Source organism: Lycorma delicatula, chromosome 1, assembly GCF_047948215.1.
Source record: "Lycorma delicatula isolate Av1 chromosome 1, ASM4794821v1, whole genome shotgun sequence".
Taxonomy (NCBI): domain Eukaryota; kingdom Metazoa; phylum Arthropoda; class Insecta; order Hemiptera; family Fulgoridae; genus Lycorma; species Lycorma delicatula.
Genome location: NC_134455.1, coordinates 258,995,169 through 259,017,176, shown reverse-complemented (window position 1 = coordinate 259,017,176; position 22,008 = coordinate 258,995,169). Strand labels below are relative to the sequence as shown.

The 22,008-nt window shown below is 31.7% G+C and overlaps 1 protein-coding gene across 1 annotated transcript in view; it reads left to right on the top strand.

The window, feature by feature from the left end:
* LOC142330835 (uncharacterized) overlaps window positions 1–22,008 on the top strand; it is a 159,688-nt gene that overhangs the window by 81,643 nt on the left and 56,037 nt on the right. Inside the window, exons 4-8 of the mRNA XM_075376295.1 lie at window positions 1,247–1,359; window positions 2,055–2,179; window positions 6,357–6,472; window positions 7,896–10,475; window positions 14,367–14,570. Of these exons, the coding sequence (XP_075232410.1) occupies window positions 1,247–1,359; window positions 2,055–2,179; window positions 6,357–6,472; window positions 7,896–10,475; window positions 14,367–14,570 (3,138 nt within the window). The remainder of the gene's footprint in view (window positions 1–1,246; window positions 1,360–2,054; window positions 2,180–6,356; window positions 6,473–7,895; window positions 10,476–14,366; window positions 14,571–22,008) is intronic.

The following is a 22,008-nucleotide window of genomic DNA, read 5'->3' as shown; positions in this document are numbered from 1 at the left end:
CACCTTCAGAAAGTTTTTGTGAAACTGTGCTTCCATAATAGGATCTCAAGTTTTCTACAACTTTCTGCTATTTCCATCTTCCCTAACAAAAAAAAATTCTTGTCAATACAAGAACATATACGATTACAATAATGTAATCCAAGCTTTTCTTCTTATTTCATAAAAAATTATGTAGACTTTGCTCCCCAAAAGATTTGTCCTAGTATGCAATTTTGTTGCTTCCTTATATCTGGAAATGTAAATGATGCTCAACTGTAATTTTTTCATTAGGTTCTTGAGTGTTTATAATTCATCAGTAAAACAAGGAGGGTGTAATCCAATTTTCAAACCAGTAATTTCAAGAATATCTAAACAGAGCTGATGAAAAACTGTCTTTGAATATTTTACTCCAAGGCTTCTTGACAAAAATCATTTGAGACTTAAGGCCTTTAGCGTTTCTGAGTTTTCTTCAGATATATTGAATTTCTGAATTTTTCATCAGTTTTGGATGATAGAAAAGAAAAAATTATTTTATTTACACCATGCAATATCCTTCCTTATTGATTGTAATTTCTGTGAGCAAGAGAATGCTCAAATAAATGAAACATAAATTAAATAAACTGTAAATTTCCGCTTACACTTTTTTTCAGTGCTTTCAAAGTGTTCAGTTCTTCATCAGTAACAATAATACAACCATCAGTAACAATAATATGTACATTTTTATTTTTTAAATAATTAAAGTTACAATGGTTTTCAGTCAACTTCAATTTAGAACCAATAATTAATTCTCTTATTAGTACAATCACTTGTTTTATCTATAAACTATTACAATTGTTAGTTTTTTTTATTTTTTTATTAAAAGTGAACTGTATATTAAAAGTGAACTGTATATTAAAAGTGAACTGTATATTAAAATTTAAATTAAAATATACCATGTATTATACACATGGTATGTATGTTTATCTATATATGTTATTTATCTGTTGTTAGGTAAACACAGATGTGTTTTTGAGAAATTTTAGCACAATTGAAAAACCATAAAACAGATTTTTTTCATAAATTTTAGTACTACTGAAAAACAATACAACTGCTGGATTATAAACTGCCAATTTTCAAAAGTTTGATATAAAAAGAATACCATTAAAATGGGTTAATTAAAACACATAAACAAAGGAAGACAAAGAATGGCTATGTACTTTAAATATAATTATAATTAATTTTATTTATAATAATATTTGTTTAGTAATTTCACTTACCTTATTTACAGATCTCATATTTGATGGAAGTTTGAGAGTAACATATGGAGATCATTATACATCAAAATTATCAAATCATTCAAGTAAAGAATACAAAGAAAAATCAAACAAATACAAATTAATGGTGGGTACTTTCTTGTCAGATGTCCTACTGCACTCTATATAATCAAATTAAATTAATTATGTACCACTGATATTTTCACTACATTTAATGATAAAATACTTCACTTCGTCATTAATTTTCCTATGTATTCAGTACATGAAGATTGGAAACAAGTTAGGTATTTGTTAAAATTCTTTGAACTATAAAAATATAGTAGTTACCAATAGTAAATTTTATCAATGTTTACATTTGTATTATTTATTCAAGATTAAAACTTTTTACATGGTAAATTAACAGATATCTAAAAATCAGTGAAGTAGAAGTTTCACAGTAGAAATCCAGAGGCTTGTTTGAAAATTATTCTTTCTGAATATTTTGCAAATGTGAGAAATATTTGTTAAAGATGAATTTTTTATGTAGTGTGTGACATATGATTGTAAGGCATAATTTACCTCAAATTGAGTTTGATGTATTGATTAGTTTGTGTTTATTTGTGATTTCTTGCTAAAAGATACTGAGAGAATTAAAACATTAAACTGTTATAGATTAACATGCATACCAATATCAACAAGTAATACATAAGAACATGATAAAAAAGATATATCTTGATAATTTCTGAGTAAATTCTGATCAATATGTTATACACACATTATAGTTAGCTACTACATAAAAATGTGCATAAAATAAATGAATTTACTAAGTTCTTTTTCATTTAGGTAGAAAATCTATATGGTAGAAGTGAACTAGGTCCTGCTGTAAGGTACTGCAGCATTACTGGATTTGCTAATGGAAGCCTAGTAGTCTTCTTTCGCCTTATCTTGGATCGTCGAAAGATTCCAAAGTAAAAATTTATATCTTAATTATTAACTTACTTAATTATAATTATTATTTTTACCCAAACACAGAACCAGGATTAATTAACAGTTCTGAGAATTTTGTATGTATAAGTGTGTACATATAAATGTATTTTGTATATTAAGTGTGTGACACTTAAAGCTGTTCAATTATGTTCACATGAATATTTCTACTATGATTATTTTAGTTATTCAACAATTCTAAGTTTTCAATTACTTAAATAAATAAACTTAAATAAAGCTATCAAATTAAGATAAATAAACATATCATTCAGATTGGTATTTAGTGACACTCTACATAGACCATATAAGAAATGCTATAACACAGATAACAAAAGGAACTGGGTTCACCATTTCGTCGAAGGGTAAGCAAAGAGATGCAAAAAAATAATGATTTGAACAGGAATACAAAACAGTAAAATAATTTTGTTATAATTAAATAGGTTATAAACCATTTAAATAACATGTACATGAATATGAAATAATAGTGTGGCAAATGTGTAAAGATAATAATTAACAAAGTCAAGTAAAGTAACAATTTTAAAGAAGAAAAAAAAGAATTCATATTCGTAATGAAATGTTTATGTAAATGCTGAAACTCAGGTTTAATTAATTTAAGACATTTAAAAACTATCAAAAGTATCATTATTCCTATAAATAAAAATCTTTTTTATAATTACAAATAAATTTTTAATGTTGGTATTTAGTGAATATTTTAATTAAAAATGAAAGTTCAATAAGACCTTTTCTTGTATGGAAAAATGCAAAATAGTTTTGTTTACTGATTTAATAAAACATGTTAACATGGTTATCTGGTTGTTTATCATAATTTGTCTTACAAATGAAAAGAACTGGTTGTAAGGTTTATTATTTTTTCTTCTAAACTGGTGATTGAAATGGCACCTACAGAATTACAGTTTTAGACCAACATATTAAAACAATAAAAAGTCAAATAACAATTTGCTACTCATTAGATTGGATATCTGTATAATCCTGTATGTATAATACTCTATCTATACAATACTATCAAGAAATATTTGAACCTCTTCCTGCATTTGACATGTTGCTACTGTTTTGAAAGTCGCACGGTACTCGGGTCCTAAGAAATAATTTCTTTACTGCGATTGGTATCCCTATTCTCAAGGTTACATAGGACACTTGCTCATTCTCTTGTTTCAGTAGCAAAGCAATAGCTAGAGTGAGTGTACACAGTTACAGAGTTGTGGAGAGGTTGCTGATGTTTGGGTGCAGTACAATGATGGCAAGGGAAAAATGCCACTAGCAATGAATGCATTTTGTGAACCTTTAACAAAGATCTTCTTAGTCAACAATGCTTGGTCAGGAGAAACATGCATTTGTTTCTGGCAGTGTTAAAAACAGGCCGTGTAATGAACAAAAAAAGACATGTTTGCAAACATATGTCGCTGTCACTGTCGCTGATTTAATTGAGCAGTTTTCTAATTAAATTTATTTGTTAATGAGCAATTGAACCTAATATGTCGCATTAAACAATTCTTGATCGTATTAAAGAAGACTTGAATGTGAAACTGTTTCTACCAACATTTGTGAATGAATTGTTGGAATGAGACATGGAACAGTTTATTGCAGTCTGCCATGCTTTGTTAGCATGATTTCCAAAAGCAGTGTATCACAAAACAGTGTAGTTTTCTGATAAATGTATCACAGTTGACAAGGCAGGAATATGATTTTCTGAGCTAAGGAGAATGGTCAGTTTTGCATGAGTAGGAAAGAAATTGACCACATGTAATAACGTTGGGCAGGATAATATCACAATACTTTTGGGCCATTTTTTTTTGAGAGAGTTCATAAATGGCAATTCTTATTTGCAAATATTGGAAAAATGGGGTATTATGGAAAATATCTGGATAAAGCAGCATTCGAGTAGGCAATTTCCTAAATTAATAATTTCCAAGCTGCTGGATTCACAAGCATCATCAGCCCCATTTAAATTTCCACCACAAAGTCCAAACTTTGTGGTGGAAATTGTGGCTTTGTGGGTTTTTCACACCCAAGAAACCACTGTGGAGATTAATCTAGGCTAATGAGAACGAGATCTAAGATCTTAACATCGGTACGCAACAAATTAAGAATTGTGTAACATTGGAGGAAGCCTTTCAAACTTGAAAACGCTTCACATTTGAAGAACATCAAGATGCTAACTCTGTGTGTTCAGCACGATGGTGCACAAATAAATCTGCTAGATAAATAATTATTTACAAAGTATATAAATGTTCAAGATATGTACTAAGACTACAATGAATATTAGTTTAGGAATACAGGGACTTCTCAAATATACACTAATACAAAAATTTGTAATTTATCTAAATATTGTTCATCAGTGCATTTTATTGATAATATTATTTTAACTATAAATATAGTATATTAGAACCAAATGTATTTAGTTCACCATATAACACGATAAACACCATATTAAGACAAGATTACCATACAACATTCTACTTTTTTAAAGATTTAATCCATAGTAAGTGTTTTTTTTTTCATAAATATATAAATATCATGCACTAAACTTTTATAAAAAACCTTTGTTAGAATTATAAAATTCCAGGCACTACTCGGAATGTGTATGCAGAAAACAAAATTCAAATTTCAATATTTTTTTTATTCCATCATCAAAAAAACAAGTTACAGGATGCAGATCATTACAGACAAAATTTTTAAAAAAAAATTATTGTAATAATAATGTTAATTAAACATATAAATAAAGCAATTGATGCAATTGAAAGCGTATTCTATATACATGTACAAAGATTGGAGATAAGAGAATGAAAACTGAAAAACAAAATTCTTGTATTTTATATAATCAGAGACACTAACTGTATACATATTCACAGTACCCCTGGAGGTGTTTGTAAAACTGAAGTGAAATTCCTTGAAAATTAACAAAAATATTTATGTAAACAAATGGCATATCTCATTTCATTTTCCCTCTATCTGCTATTTTCTTTTTTCAAAAAAATGTATTTCTTAGGTATGGACATCTTCACATCTATAAAATAAATAGGTTTGAAAATCCTTCTTTGAACAATTTCAGTTTGGTGGCCAATTAATTTTTTTTATCATTAACACCTCTGTAATTATTAGTTTCATTGAATTATTTTTGTTAGGTAAAATATAACAGATTATTTGTTAAAATTGGTTGACAATATGCCAAAATATGGCAGAATTTGTTAAGCAAATCTACAGTAATACTCTATTAGAAAAATAATGCAGTTTGAAAATTTTGTTGAAAAATTATTAATAATAATTATTATTATTATTATTATCAGAAATTGTATGAATCAAAAGAATAATTATTCTTTACTATTACCTTAGCCTAAAAAATTCAATTACATAAAGTAATAAATCCATTAGAAATCAACATAAGAAATTGTATTATTTTGGGTAATTTACATAACTTGTTTACATAAAAATGGATGAATGATTGATTATATTTGGATTGTCCATGTAGCCCAACAATTATTTAAATTACATTTTCAAAATGAATTAATTTTCCTGGATGCATGCTTAAAGATATTTTTGCAGAGAATCTTGTAAATTCTCCATTTGTAAAGCTCCATTTCCTGTTTTAGACCTTGAAAGCTGTATGAATTCTTTTCCTCAATTCTTACATGCTTCTGTGCTTTGTAATAGAGGGGCTTTGACTGACTTTTTTGTTACCTTTATTCAGAATAAAGCCCTACAATTTTTTGTAAATTCTTCTACATCACTCCAACTGTCCTTTGATTTGCTTTTGCAAACTGCATAGAGTATATGCTCTGGTATCATTTAAATGTAATTAAATTTTATTTGTTTGCAATTGAAGTTCACATTTTTTAAAATTAAAAAATGCTGAACACAGACACTTGGCCAAGTTTTTTTTGAAAAACTTGGCCAAGTATTTCTAGATTGTAATAATTTACAATCTAGAAAAGGTAAACATTAATAACATATTTATATATAACAAAGCATGAAACTACAAAATACTTTAAATAGAATATAGTATAGTACTTTCTAGACTATATTGAAATAAATAGTATGCTTAATAGTAAAGGTTTTTAGTTATAAAAAGGCCTTTTTGTATTAATTTCCTTCAGAGTAAACAGTAAAATTTCTAAGGCAAATTAAATTATCTTTTATTTACAGAAAATTAACAAACGTTGAGGAAACAGCAAGAATGATCATACAAGAAGAAGCCAATTCTCTAAAACCAGTAGCACTAAAAAACATTCGTGTTGATCCAAAACAAATATTTATAAAACGTAAGTAGATACAGTCAAAGGTGTAAATTAGAATACAGATTATTTTGTAATTTAAACAAATTTCTCTTTCACAATGATTAGCAATGAAAATGATTCAAAACTACAAATTTTTAAAGAATAAACCAAAAAAAAATCTATATGTAGTATTTTTAATGATTTACTTCAAACTTTTTTCAGGTGATCATCAAATGAGCAAGGGCACTGCAAATGTCTTGAAATAAGTTATTAAATATATTTTTTTTACATTTGGTTCAATTTTTCATTTAAAAAATTAATATTTTAAAATAGTAACCACTCTGTTGTATTGCATTCAATAAAAGTAAAAAGAAAGTATAGCAAAATTAGAAGTATAAAAATGTTCTTATATGAAAATTAAATGTAATGAACTACTTCCTTCCTTTCTAAATACACAGAAATGAGTTCCAGAGGAAATTTTCATTTCATTTTATGTGTAATAATCATGAAGTTTAAAAAATTATAATTATACATATAAAAAATGGTTGAAAATGTCTACCATACCATGCACTAATGCTTTTACATCTTTGTACAAATATAGTTATAACTTTTCATGTCTTCTGATTTGAAGACACACAATACATTCAGCTTTATAGTATTAGACTATTCCATAATTTTTTTCAATTTTACAAAGAGATCTGTTCAGAAAATAACTGAACTTTATATTTTTAATTTTTATTATTTATTACAGATATATATTTTTTAGATATATATTATTTTTTTATATTATTTTACAGAGGTCCTTGCCCCCTTCAAAGTACTCCCCTCCCCTATTCACACACTTATCCCAGTGGTGTTTCCACTTCGCAAAGCAGTCATAGCTTCATTTGAAATGGCCTTTAAGGTACGTGACAAATTTGCTATAATGCCATCATCAATAGCCTCAAAACGGCTTCCTTTCATCACAAATTTTAATTTCGGAAATAAGAAAAATTCACAAGAAGTTAGATCTGGTGAGCAGGGACGCTGGGAGGACAGTCATCTAAGTTTTGGCACAAAAGTAACAAATTGACAAAGCTGATTGTGTGGGTGCACTATCGTGGTGAAGAAACCATAAGTTGTCTCGCCACAACTCTGATCTCTTTTTGTAGATATTTTTACATAACTGTTATAAAATGCCTTGATATTATGCATGGTTCACTGTTTCACCTTATGACAAGAATTCAAAATGCCAACCGCACGTCACTAAATATCTCTGTTGGAGTGTAATTAAAAATGTTCATTTATTTTCTGAACAGACCTTGTATATATTTTTCCCTCCATACTAGTTGGAGACAGTTGTGCATGCGTTTACATGTATTTATAAAAGTATCAAATACCAAACTTGCTTACTTAAAATTTAATTTCAGTCTTTCTAATAATCCTTGTTATGAAGAGCATCATGTTTCAAACTTTTATATTTTTTCAGGTAACATGGAACAAGGAATCTCTCACATGGGAGAAGAAAATGAAACAATGAAACAAAATAATATCACAACAGAGGTCAGAAATGGTGTTATTCGGAGAGCCCAGAAACACAGTACAATAAGTCCAGTAAAAAAGGAACATAATAACAGAAAAGAACAACCTGAAAATGTTGTAAAAGGATCTTACAGAATAACAAGCTCTGAACCAGACTCTGGATACAGAAACACAAGTCAAGATATCAGTGTTACAAATCCAGTGAATGATATAAATAATTACACAAGCCCATTACCAATTAATGATAATATGAGATCATCAACAAGTAAATCGCACAGTACAAAAATTAAATATTCATCGCCCCCACCAAGACAAACAACTAACCACAGGAGAGAACAAACAAGTGTAGCAATATCCAGTACAACTCCTGTAACAGATGTAATGAATATTCACAATATGCAACACAGTCCTGCTCTGACTGCATTGATTTCACAAAAAAAAGACGAGGAAAAAACAAACCATGAGCTGCTATCAAATCCAACTTATGAAATAAGAAAGGAAGAAATACCTCCTGAACCGGATTTAATAACTTTGCTACCATATATTTTACCAGTCAGTGAAGAGCCATGGAAGCCAATATTACCAGACAATTTTACTAGGCATCCTCAGAGACGACCAACTGTAACAGAAGAATATGGATTTAGTTCAGGCATTGGTATCGCAGAAGTAATTTTAGATCCACCTGATGATGAAACAACATCTCGTCAAGTGGAAACATTCACAGACTACCGAAACTCAAACAAAAAAATGTCACCTTCTTCTGTATCATTAGGTCAAAAGACTTTTGAAAAATACAGGCATGAAGGTCCACGATCAAGTGATAAAATTTCAACATTTCAGTTGTATGTAAAACCAGATGACAGTGTACTGACCGATGCAGCCGTTTTACATACTGCAAGCGGAGATATTATTCACAAGCTTGATAGTTATTCAGTGAGTTCTGTTGAAAATTCTGAAAATATCACAGCTTCACCTTCCTCAACATCTTTATCTTCTGTATATCCACTGCCTGACTATGCTACCCTTACACGCTTCCATCATTTAGACTCATATTTAAAATCATACAATGAGATGGTTTCAAAACATGGCGATGGTAGAGATAATGGTGGTATTAAGAACACAGGAAGATCTAGCAATGCAAATTTTAACAACAGACCCATAAATGTAACCAGTCCGTATGAATTTAAACCACGTGAAAGATCTGAAAAAAATGAGATGTCAACATCATCTTTTATTACAACTGAATATAAATCGTCTGAATTCCCAATAGTAACACTTATTCCAGTTCGATCAAATCTTGGTATTGGAAGACCATTACGCCCTCGGCCTAAATTGACAGCAACAACCACAGATATAGTATTTTTAACCACAAATCACCAACCACCTTTAACATCTCGCTCATTTCAGACTCCAGTCTTATCCACAAAACCATCGAATCCATTAACATTTTTTCCTGTGGATAAAAAAGAAGTTAGAGAAAGTCCTGAAAACATACAGCAGGCTATAAAAAGAAATAAAACAGATGAATACAACACTCCAACAGAATCAACATCAGAAACAACTTTTGTTGAATTAATCACAGAGACAGAATCTATACCAACAGCAACAACATCATTAATGGACAACTTAAGTAACAGCAAGCAATTTGAAATAGAAATGGCAACAGACACAACAATTTGGAATTCTGAAGAAGTAACAATTACTCCTGATACAATTGAAGAAACAACTGTAATAACAAACATGTTTACTACCGATACAGAATTTGATTCATCAAAAGAATTTTCTAATTTGGCAGATTCAAGTACCAATACAAAAACACAACTCCGCCAAGCTAAAATGACAGTCGATCCTTACAACCATACAAACCAAATAAAAACATCAGGTACTGAACAAGAAACAAAAAAATTTGATGAAAAATTTTCTACAAACATTTTAGTAAAAACAGAAGGTAATAAGACTAAAGCAACTACAGAAATAAGTGAATTTAAATCTGTAACTTCCAAAAAAAGTTATGATGTTCATCTAATACATGATGATTTGTTTAACAACAGTTCTTTACCATTAAACATATTGTTAACTGCATTAACTCCAATTTCTCTGATTAACACAAACAACAAAACTGAGCCATCAAAATATAATTCAATGGGAAATAATATAAAAAAAGAAAGTATCATCAAAAATACAGATATATTAAACAATACAAAAACAATAGATGTAGACAGTTTACAAATTCTCCTAGGAAATCATACAATAATTTTTCCAGAAACAAATATAACACATGAAAGAAACCATAGTAAAAACATTTTAAATAATGCATCATTTAAATATTTGATATCACCACAATATGCTAAGGACAAGAAAATAAAATCTCCTAATGAAGAAGAAACACCAAAATCAGTATCGCTGAGTTACACAATAAATAATGCAGGGCTGAGTATACTAACAAAAACATACAATAAAGTACAATCAAATAAAGAAAGTGAAAAAGAGAAGATTTCTAGCACAAATCTTTCTTATAATATTACAGGTTTGTAATTCTAAGCAGGGTACTTAATTTTGACATAGCCTATATGTTTAAAATTAAACATAATTTTAGGATTATCTGGAAATTTTATAGATGTGTAATTCTGGTTTTTATTATTAACCTTCTCTGATAGAAAAATTAAAACATCACTCAATATAATAAGTAAAATTATATTTTTTTCTTAACTGCCACTATTTCATTAGTGTAGAATTAACCCTATAAATAACATTTTTGAAACTCAAATTAATTCGATACTTTCTTTAATCTTTTACTCACTTTAATCTACAAACTGATCATGAACTGTTTCATATCTTCTTGAAGATACTGGCTTAGTAAATGATAATCCTAGTCGGTCTTGGTAAAGTTCATTTTTTATATATTAAAAATTTCATCTCTATAGAAAATGTGATTTGGTAGCAGCCTGTCATTACTTGGGAAGTAAATAAATACCAAGTCTCAGTGATTCACATGTCAGGTAAAGCTTTGCTACTACCCTAAAAATTAGCAGGTGAAATTGTTTTACTTTAAATTCTTTTGAATGTTACAATCTTTATCTTGTTTATCTTTTTAGAATCTAGATTTACAGTCTGTTGTAAATTTTATTTTTCTTCAAAAATAAATATCTTTTTTTATTTTTACTTAATTCCATTTAAAAGATATTAGAATTACTTATATTTGCATTTATCTCATCAAATGACACACTCTATAGTCCCCTATAATTATAATAAAATAATCTCATGTAATTCAAATGAAAAGCTTTCCCATAATTTGATGCTGAGTTAATTACAAGGGTAAAAAGAAATCATTTTACATGATGCTTTCCGTGAAAATTGAATGTCATTTTGAAATCATGATTACTATCTTACTGGGCAAGTGCTATTTGCCTGAAGCAGGCTTGCCATCTTCATTATTGCATAGAAGATTAGATTTTTGGGTTTATTGTTGGTTCATTTTTAATGTTTCTTGTACATGAAGTGAATGAGAAATAGAATTTCTTTAATCCCATTTTCAAAGTGGAACTGTAATAAATAAGATTTGTTTCAATTTTGAAAACAATTAATTAATTCACTACTGAACATAAAGTTGCAATAACCAAGAGTGTACAACCAGACATTTAAAAAATGTAAAATTAAAAAAATTTAAGTTTTAAAAACTTTTAGAAAAACATGGTGCTCAGAGTTCAAAAGGTGTGACAATTATCTTTTAAGTAAACTTCCTTTGTTCCTATATAATTATTGGTATTACACCTGTATTCAAAATGTTTTAATGATTTTGGTAGAGTTACTCTATGCTCTACACAAACTCAAGTTTCTTTTGAGTCCATGCATTATACATTAGCTTTTTATAAATAAGGAAAAATTTAAGAAGTTTTGAAAATATTTAAAGAAAGATTGTAGATTATCAATAAAAACAGGCAGCTTAGCAGATACTTAATTTAACTGCTTCTTTGAGCCATTCTTTTTTGGATGAACAAGAATTAACATTTACTACTTCATGCATCTTAATGACAAATGAACTGATTTAGCCAAAAGTAGTCGTAAGAGAAATATTTACATCTGTTATTTACACAATTAACTCTAAAATTTGCCATCAAACTCCACTGACATTAATCTGTTTTTAGACGCCGTCTGGAATTCTGAGTTTTATGTACAATAAATGGGATTCTTTAAAACAAATATCTACTGAACTATGAATGATCCAACTTCCAGTTAAATTTCAATTAGTCAAACTGGTGACACCTTTAACAAATTTAGCAATTTTGAATTCACACTTCTGAATTTTTACAATATTTTTGGATTTGAAGATCTAATTATCAGTGAGCTAAAGAAGCTGTTTAACACTAACTTTTGCATCTTGCAAATAAAAATATACAGATTGTCTTAAGCGACAAAAGAAGAAAGGATGCTCACAAAAGTTTTATTTAAATCATCTTTATCATACTACACAACCTTTATTAAGCACGAGGGAAAATACCTATTACTTAATCTGCTTCATTACTCTTGAAGAAATAAGGAGGTGCTCACAAAAATTTTATTTAAATCATCTTTACTATACTACACAACCTTGTAACTGCCTCTGCATTACATATATAGTAAACAGAACATTTGTTATAAATCAATGCAAGATGATTCCAGTGGCCTAAAGAAAAAACTTAATCTGCTGTGCAGGTAAGCAAATAACAATTCAAAGGTTTTGGTGTTCATAATGGTTGACAGTGAAAATTTCATGGTTTCAGTGAAAATTTCTTGTGTGTATATGAATTGAATTCATATACACACACATAAATGACATGTTTGTGTTGGGCACGTGTGCTCACACACACACATACCCACACCCAATATAAATATTGAAGTCATGTAATATACTATACAATGTGTGTTTACACTAACAAGAAAATTCTCATAGGGTCTACTTTGTATGGTACCATTTTCTTGAATTTTCTACTTGAGGACAGACTATTCAAGGTCGTAGGAGTAAGTTTTCCTTCCTGATTACAGTAGGTAGAGTAATATATTAAAGAGTTTTATATTGTATTTATATGAGTTTGTAGAAATGTAATATCAAAATTTCATCATTTATTTACATGAATAAGGTGTAACAACAGAGGTACATGCTAATTAAAAAAGATACCATATTATCCTTTTTTTAATATGCAAGTTTAGTTGTAGCCAAGAAGAAATGCATGAACAAATTATCTAGTAAATTCATGCTGAATATATTAGGCAAATACTAACTGACAGTACGAAATTTAAATGCACTATCAGGCAATAAGATTGATCAAAACTAATGATAAACTAGGTTAGGTATGTATAATAGAAACAATAATTTGTTGAAAATAGGATTAGCAATGTTTGAGAGAGCCTTCATCACAGCTGATGCAAAAGTGAGAATATACATATCTGGAAATATGTTTCATAGGAACAGTAACATTTTCAATAAAATCAATTTTTCATAACAGCAGCGGAAGTAGGAGGGGATGAATAGTTGCTTAATTGATTTCCTACCGGTAAATTTAAATTGAGTACACATTTTGAGCAATATAAAATTTTTATTGTATTTCTCATATTTCTTTCTTTAATCCTTGAATTATTATTGGAATTTTCTGATTAATCACGTAAAATGAAATTGTGAATTTAAAAACATTAATACATACGCATATTGATGTAAACCTACCTCAATAAAAATCTTATTTCCTTTATTTGTAACAATCCTAATTGTATTTAGAAAATTAAATATCAAAGACACCTTTGAGTAATACAAAAATTGTATTACTCAAATTACAATTTTTGTAATTACAAGTTTACAAGGTAACAAGTTTTACTGTTACAGAAGTGCATCTATTGGGAATAAATATTGTGAGTAGGTTAGATGAACATATTTTGTATGTACAACATGAAAAATCAAAAAATTCCAAATCTATGTAGAAACAGACCTTACTATAGTACTACAGTAGCATGGCTACCAATCATGCTACTCAGAATGATTAGAAATTAGCTTTATTTAAAAATTCAATGTACAGGATAGAGCAGACAGAAAAATTCAATGATCTGAATATTTATTACAAAATTCAATCTGGACATTTATTATTTTAAAGTTTAGAAAACTTAATTTACTCGCAGAATGCTGGACCAGTAACTAACTGGATTCTTGATAGCTATGACAACCTGTCACAGCACACTGTGTCCTCCACTGCACTATTAGAAATGCTAACACTACTTCAGTTATCCCAGGTTGAATTACTGCACATCTACGTGTTTATGGTTTTATGGTTTCTAAACTTTGACAAGTGATAGTTAATTTATTAAAATATTTTATATAAGATATATACTAGTACATTATTAATTACACTCTCCACTAATTATTTAACACATATATCAAAATTAATTTTTCCAGAATGCAAAAATAACGGTACCTTCCAATGCAAAAATGGTGAGTGTGTCTCAGGATTGTCACGATGCAATCAACTAGTTGACTGTTCAGATGGTACAGATGAAAAGAATTGTTCTTGTGTGGAATTTCTTCAAGCTCAGTTTCTTACCCGTAAAATTTGCGATGGTGTTGTAGACTGCTGGGATTTTTCTGATGAAAACAACTGTGGTTTGTAAAACTTTTAATCCATGAAAGATATATTAGTATTTTATCATGAAACTTAACTGTAAGGTTTATAATAACACATTAGCAATGTCAGTCACATAGATGTACAGAGAGACAAGTTACTCAAGCTTGGGAGCAGAATTTGGTTTTCAGATTCATGTTTCCTTACAAATCTTGTATTTTAGTACATACTACTCGTTAAACTTTATGTTAATCTGACCACCCTCATACAATTGGTAATATGTTATGGTATAGTTTGGATCTGAAAATGTTCTTTCGGTTTGTATTATCAAATTACACACATCAATTTTCAACAATACATTTCATATTTTTATTTTGTTCAGTTGACAATAATTTTAAGATTGCTTAAGATTAAGACAAGTACCTTAAAAAAGAAAAAAAAGATGTTACTTCATAATATTCACATAGTTCTATAAATTAACTATTTATAGAACTTTAATTTTAAGTTTAAGTTTTAAAACAATCATAATTTTTCAAATAACCAATCAATACATATACATAATCTCTTATATTACACATTTACATTTTTTGAGTTTATTATAGCCTATTATAATAAAAAAAAATAATGAAACTTAATTTTTAAATCTTACTTTTTTATTATTATTATTAATAAATATTGCATTATTAATTCAAAATACACAATTTATTTTATGCACAATTATTATTTCTGGTATTATTATTAACACTGATGGATTTTAGTCATTTACTAACAATCAGCATTATACATGAGTCAGCAAAGTATTCAAAATAAAAAGTAGAAGAAGACATTTCACCTCTTGGTAGATGTATGAATTAGTTGAATATCCAAACACAAACAGGAGATTTCAATTATGAGTAAATTTTCAGAGGAAAAAGTTTAACAGAGGGAGATAGAAACATTTGAGTAAAATTCTACTTTTTCATTTTCTTTATGAACATATTTTTTTCAGATTTTGTAGTTATTGATTTAGTTTTTATTCAGCTCACCTATAACCATTCTATCAGTTTACAACTAAACTCAAGTCTATCAGTTTACAGAAACTGATAGACTTAAATTTTACGTTAAATACTCATTTATTTCTCAACTAAACAGTTTTTAACTTTTTAACCAATCTTATCTTTTTTAAAACCTGATTTTTTTTCAATAGCTCTAAGAAGAGTTTTATTCTACTTACAATAAGTTATTTTCTACTTTTTTCATATAACTTAATATTTTGTAATTGCTCAATATCATTTTAAAGCTTACTTTTTTAAAATAAATTAATGACGAGTTATTATTTTAACGCTGGTGTAAATTTTTTTTGTAATTAAATTCAAGGCACGCACTCAAATAATTTGTACTCCATGAAACTGTGCGATTATCCTTTTGACACTCGATAATATCAGTTTGCTTTATTTATCACTTCTTACACTTGCTTAATATTTGTGTTTCCATAGCAAATATCAGAATTTCTGTAAATAATTTAACAAAATTAGACATTTATTTTATTTTGTCTGCTTTTTCTATTTGAAATTTTAAGTCCAATAGTTCACTAACTCAACATTTTTTTTTTTTGTAATACTTTTATGTATAGTAGCATCAACAATTAAAGTCATTAGTAACTTATCAGTGTAATGTGACTGTACCAATAACCGTGTAGTCTTGAACAAACTCACACCAACTATTCCTGAGATGTGTGATTAATTGAAACCCAACCACCAAAGTACATTATGATCTAAGAATCCATGATCTAGGATACAAATCCAAATAAAAGCAACTACCTTTATTAGGATTTGAACCTGAGAACTTCAACTTTGAAATTAGATGATTTGCGACAAGTTTACCACTAGAACAACCTGGAGGGTTAAAAAAATAAAATTTAAATAGCACAAAAGAGGAAAATTATTATAGATAATTACAAATAATTAGCATCAAAGATGGTTATTATCAGTAACCATGATCAAATAATATCATTTAAAATAATTAATACTTTCTATATTTTGCATTAATTATGTTTACCCAAACTCATTTTGAGGACTTAACTGTATCTTGAGGCAGAAATACAGGATTCATAGCATTAATTCAGAAGTTGATTGGGTTGGTGTACAATTATATTCAACTTTTTTTTTAAGGATGTTTCAAATATTTTTCTGTCATAATTAATATTAAAGAAATTAAATCAATCCCAACCATCAGATAATCATCATTTTCAATTTGTGACATAGTATTCATTAGATCCTTAGTACTAAGCATGTTAATATGTAGTAATGTGTGGTCATATTATTGTAGTAATATGATTTATCATATGCATTAATCATGTCTGTACTGACCAATGAGTAATGAAAAGTTGTATTTAATTCTTTTTTTTTAAATAAGCAATTTGTTTACTTCAAAAAAATTTCATATAATCATAATAAATATGTTATTACATGTTAAAAAATCTGGTAGTAATCTACAAACAGTAAATATAAGAATACTAATGAGAGAATAGATATTTTACAACAGCAAATCAGGTTTGCAACCAATAACTTAATTAATGCTATCCTAAATCTTCTGAGTGGAACCCTTAATTGAACACTATAAAAAATTGTTAAGTCTCAAGAATGCAATTAAACTTTGTTGACTAGTGAATAAGAAGAACAATACTATTTAAAACATATCTTACTTGTGCATCTGGAACAGGTACTGAAAGGTAAGGAATTTGAGAGTTTTGTTAAGAAGGCTGTTAAGGTCTTATCCTATGCTAATGGAAATAACCAAGCAGAAATATAACCACACATATTTTTAATGTATGTATTTGTTAATAAATTTTAGGTATTGATAAAGTATTGTTTTTTCCAGCACCTGAGAAAATTGTATACCTGTATCCAAACATCACATTAGTACATCTAAATATCACATAATACTAATATTCAGTTATCTTTATTTATCTTTAGTTAATCAACCATACATTACTAAATTTTACAACATAAATAAGAATGTTGTTTTGATTACAAATTTAAGCCTTTTTCAGAGTACCTCTTTCAAAAACATAGCTGTACAATATTCATACAGAAAACTGAGACTACACAGACAATACCAAACACCTATTACCTTTATTTAATCGCATACCTTTTGTATTTAATCAAAAAATCTTGATAGTGTGTTGCACTATTAATTACAAGAGATTTTTCTTTAATATTTTGCAAATACAAGTATTAAAAAAAATTTAAAGATTAAATTAAAAAAATATGTAGTGTGTAATTTTAAGAGGCATGTGTATGAGTGCAATATAGATATTATAGGTCCAAATAATTTTCTTTTATATTTATTGAGTTTTACATTTTTTGTACATGAATCATTTCTTGAAATTTTCATTTATTTACATACATTTCACTGTCTATGAATTTTACTTTTTTCAAAATGTTATGTTTGGCTTTTGTTATGTTCTGATAGTGTAATTCATTTTCCCTGTACAAATGAGCTCCTCATCCTTTTTTTTTTTGTTTACTGATGTTTCCCTAAATAGTTATAACATTATAATGATCACATAATACAATATTTAAAATGTCAGAATACCTATTAAACACAAATAAAGAATATTAGGAAGAAAAAGAGCAATACTCTCAAACAGTGAAAAGCAGATATATCTTAATAAGTGGATTTAAAATAATAAAAATAATAATTTTTTTTTTTTTGCGGAGGGTGGTGGAAATGCATTTACGCACGGAGTGTCGGGCTCCCGCTGATGGTATTATCCAATCACTATCAGCAGACTACTGACTAAAACCACCTCCCTTTCAACCAGGACTCGACTCGGAACCGTTTAACACATTACTTCCGGTCGAGTACTCCTATAATAGCCTGATTAGGTGCTACCTAATTTTCAGGACTATCCAGGTCAACCTTTTTTGCCCTGAGAATGTTGCCGACGAATTGGGCTACAATTTCCTAGCTGCTAAGGTCACGGAGCATCATCGCAACCACGTTGTGGAGACTCATTGCTCCGAGATCCGCCTCTAGTGTCCCTCGATCTGCCCCCCACCGAGCACATTTGAAAAAGGTGTGCTCAGCGTCGTCCCGTACACCGGGGCAATACAGGCAGTCGGGAGACGGCGCTTTCCCTATGACATGGAGGTGAGCGCGGAAGTACCCGTGACCCGTTAAAAACTGGGTTATGTAGTACTCCACCTCTCCATGCCGTCGCTCCGTCCACGGTCTGACCAGAGGGATAAGCCTTGCGATCCATCCTCCTCTGGTCTCGTGGTCCCAGGTCTCTTGCCACGAGAGGAACGTGCGTTCCTCGTTGGCAATGGTCACCCGGTCTTCGCCTGCCCGTCGCCTCCTGTAGATCACCTGGCGCTCCCTTGCTAAAGTAGCAATGGGTATGACCCTGGCGACCACTAGTACTGCAAGCTCGGAGACCGTCCGATACGCGGAAGCGACTCGCAAGGCTGCGGTGCGTTGCACCTGCGCGAGCCGCTTCCGGTTTCTCGCAACTCCTAATGCCAGGGCCCACACTTCCGACCCGTATAACAGGATGGAATGCACCGTGGACATCAGCAATCGCCGTCTGCTGGCCTTCGGTCCGCCGACATTCGCCATAAGCCGGCTGAGAGCAGTTACGGCTCTCGCAGCTTTGTCGGCGGCTGTACGAAGCTGCTCAGCAAAGCTGAGTTTCCGGTCAATCATCATACCGAGGTACTTTGCGGCCGGCTTGGTCTCGACAACCTCTACCCCGACCCGCAGGGAGACAAGGGTGTCGATACGTTTCTTCGTGAAAACTACGATCTCCGTTTTGCTGAAGGCTAGAGATAGTTTAGAGCTGATTGTGGTAGGCGCGGGGTCTTCTTCTCCGCGAGTAGGCTATTGCTTAGTTCCCGAGGGCAACGTGGTAGCGTTAGGTGCCAGCTGTCTTCTTCGGAAGGCAGAACTCATTACTATCTCTCGTGGCATCTCACCGTGGCCGGGCTGAACACTGTTGAATGTGATCAGTTTGAGGGCAAGAAGATGTCCTCCGTTGAAGCCACTACTGGCAAGGAACGGAGGGGTGGTGTAGCGACCTGACATGCTACGAGGCGGGATCTTCTCCGCTCGGGGGGGAATTGAGATGAGGGCTAGAGAAAATCCATGATCGTCCAGCCAGGCACCGACTCTGTGCATGGCTCGACTGAGCCTCAGTTGGCCGCGCTCCACGTCGCGGTCTGCGACAAGTAGCGCAACGTCGTCAGCGTACCCAACCAAGGCAGATTCTTCAGGCATCTCCAGCCTCAGCAAGCCATCGTAGACGGCGTTCCAAAGGTCGGGGCCGAGAATCGACCCCTGCGCCGCCCCTGACGTGATCATAGTCCTACGCCCGCCTGCTGCGGTCTCGTAAATGAGGCCGCGGTTCCTCAGGTATGCGTCTACCATTCTGAGAAGGTATTGAGGCACATGGAACGAATGCTCCAGGGACCGAATCATATCGCTCCACCATGCGGAGTTGAACGTGTTTTTTACGTCCAACGTAACGAGAAGGACCACACGTCGCGAAAAATGATTGTGGTCCTCTGCTCGCCGCACTGCCTCAACAACCTCCTGAATTGTGTCTAGGGTCGACCGACCCAGCCGGAAATCGTACTGGTTAGGTGACAGGCCACCTGCCTGATTCATCGCCGCAACCAGTCTTTTCTTTAACAGCTTCTCGAATACCTTCCCAGCTGTGTTAAACATACACAATGGGCGGTAGGAGGACGGCGACTCTGGGTTTTCTTTTCCCTTGGGAATTAGCACAAGACGCGCGGTCTCCCACCTGGCGCTAAAAGACCCAGCCTTCATACATGCATTATACATGTCTGGTAGAAGACGGGGCCTGCAGCGCCCCACTAGTTTGTGTACCTCGGCCGGTATACCGTCGGGACCAGGGGCTTTTTTGCCTTTCAGCAACCGTAGGACTCCCTCCAGTTCCTCCATCGAAAAGAGCGGGAAGTCGCCCACGTTGCCGAAGTCCCGCTCGGCACGGACCGAGTGGGCCGGGAACATCTTAACGACGTGTTCCGCTTTAGCCTCGTCTAGTGGAGCTGGTGACCGCGAGACCCCCAATCGCCGAGTTACTATCTTGTAACCCAGCCCCCAAGGGTCTGCATCCACGGTCTCCGTCAGTTCTCTCCAGCAGCGTGCCTTGCTCACGTTGACGGCTCGACGGAGCCGCTTCTTTGCCGTCTTATACTCGGCTGACCTGGCGTTCGCGTCTATGCTATTCCTCACACGTTGCGCCACCCGTCTTAGTCGAAGACACTCTGGGCGCAACTCCGCAATCTCCGGTGATAATAATAATAACAATAACAATAATAATAATAGTATACAAGAACTTTATTTATAATAAATAATTCTTTTAATAAACTTTTTCTGTTGTAAATATTATATATGTATACAGTTACTAGATTCTTAATAATAATACCAATTTATTATTTTTTTTAAATAATTTATTCTCATTTTTACAACAAAATCTAATATTTTGGCATTACTTGCACATGTAGATATATTACCAATTAATCAGTTACATACACAATTTAAAAAGAAATTCATTCATAATTGGTTAATTCAGTATTACCTAAAATAATGATTTTTTCACCCATCAATTACAAACTTCTTTAGATACATTCAAATAAAAGATAATTCCAAAATAAATTACCTTCCTTATTATCTGTAGCAGGCCTCAGCTTATTCTGATTACAGCAATTTAAAAAGTAATAATAACTGTAACAACACTGAAAGTATAACAGTAACATCATATTAACAATAACAATAATAATAATAATGTCCTGAAGTAGATAATCCCCACGTCTGGAATATAACATCTACCTTCTATGTCCAGGGCGGCAACAGATGTACATTAGTACTATTCATAATGCTGGCTAACGAGGCTCTGAGTGTTTTCCTCAAAGATTGAATTCTTTTCAGCCTGATTCCACCAACAGGCCACTCTACAAGGACTGGATTTTTTGACCACCTGCAAATTTGAAAATTAAAACAATTAAGGAAATGGATTCGCACACCATCTTTAGAGCTGACAATGTGGCATCCAGGGTTGAAGTGATTGCAGATGTAACAAAGGCCCTTCTGCTGTCCACATGCCCCCTGCAATGACAACCATATAGCTAAGGTGCCCATGTATGTCAGTACATGGGAGCCCTGAAAACTGGTGTGTAGGGACCTGGAGTCAGTGCAGAGATTGCGCATCTGCTCTCTGCCAGGACATATGCCAGTTCCACCGGAACTGATCGGACCTTCAGGGTTGGTAGCCCAGAAGTGGGGTTGTACCCCAGCAGCTAGCCTTGCTGCAGAAGGGACTGAACATCATGCAAACTGAACTATCACTAAACATGACAGAGGGTTCATGTAAACACCCTCATCTAGAACCAGCCGTTTCACCTGAGGCGAAATGGAGAAACAGCTATGATACAGGAAGAATGGAAAAGCAGGTAAAGTGTTTACAGAGAG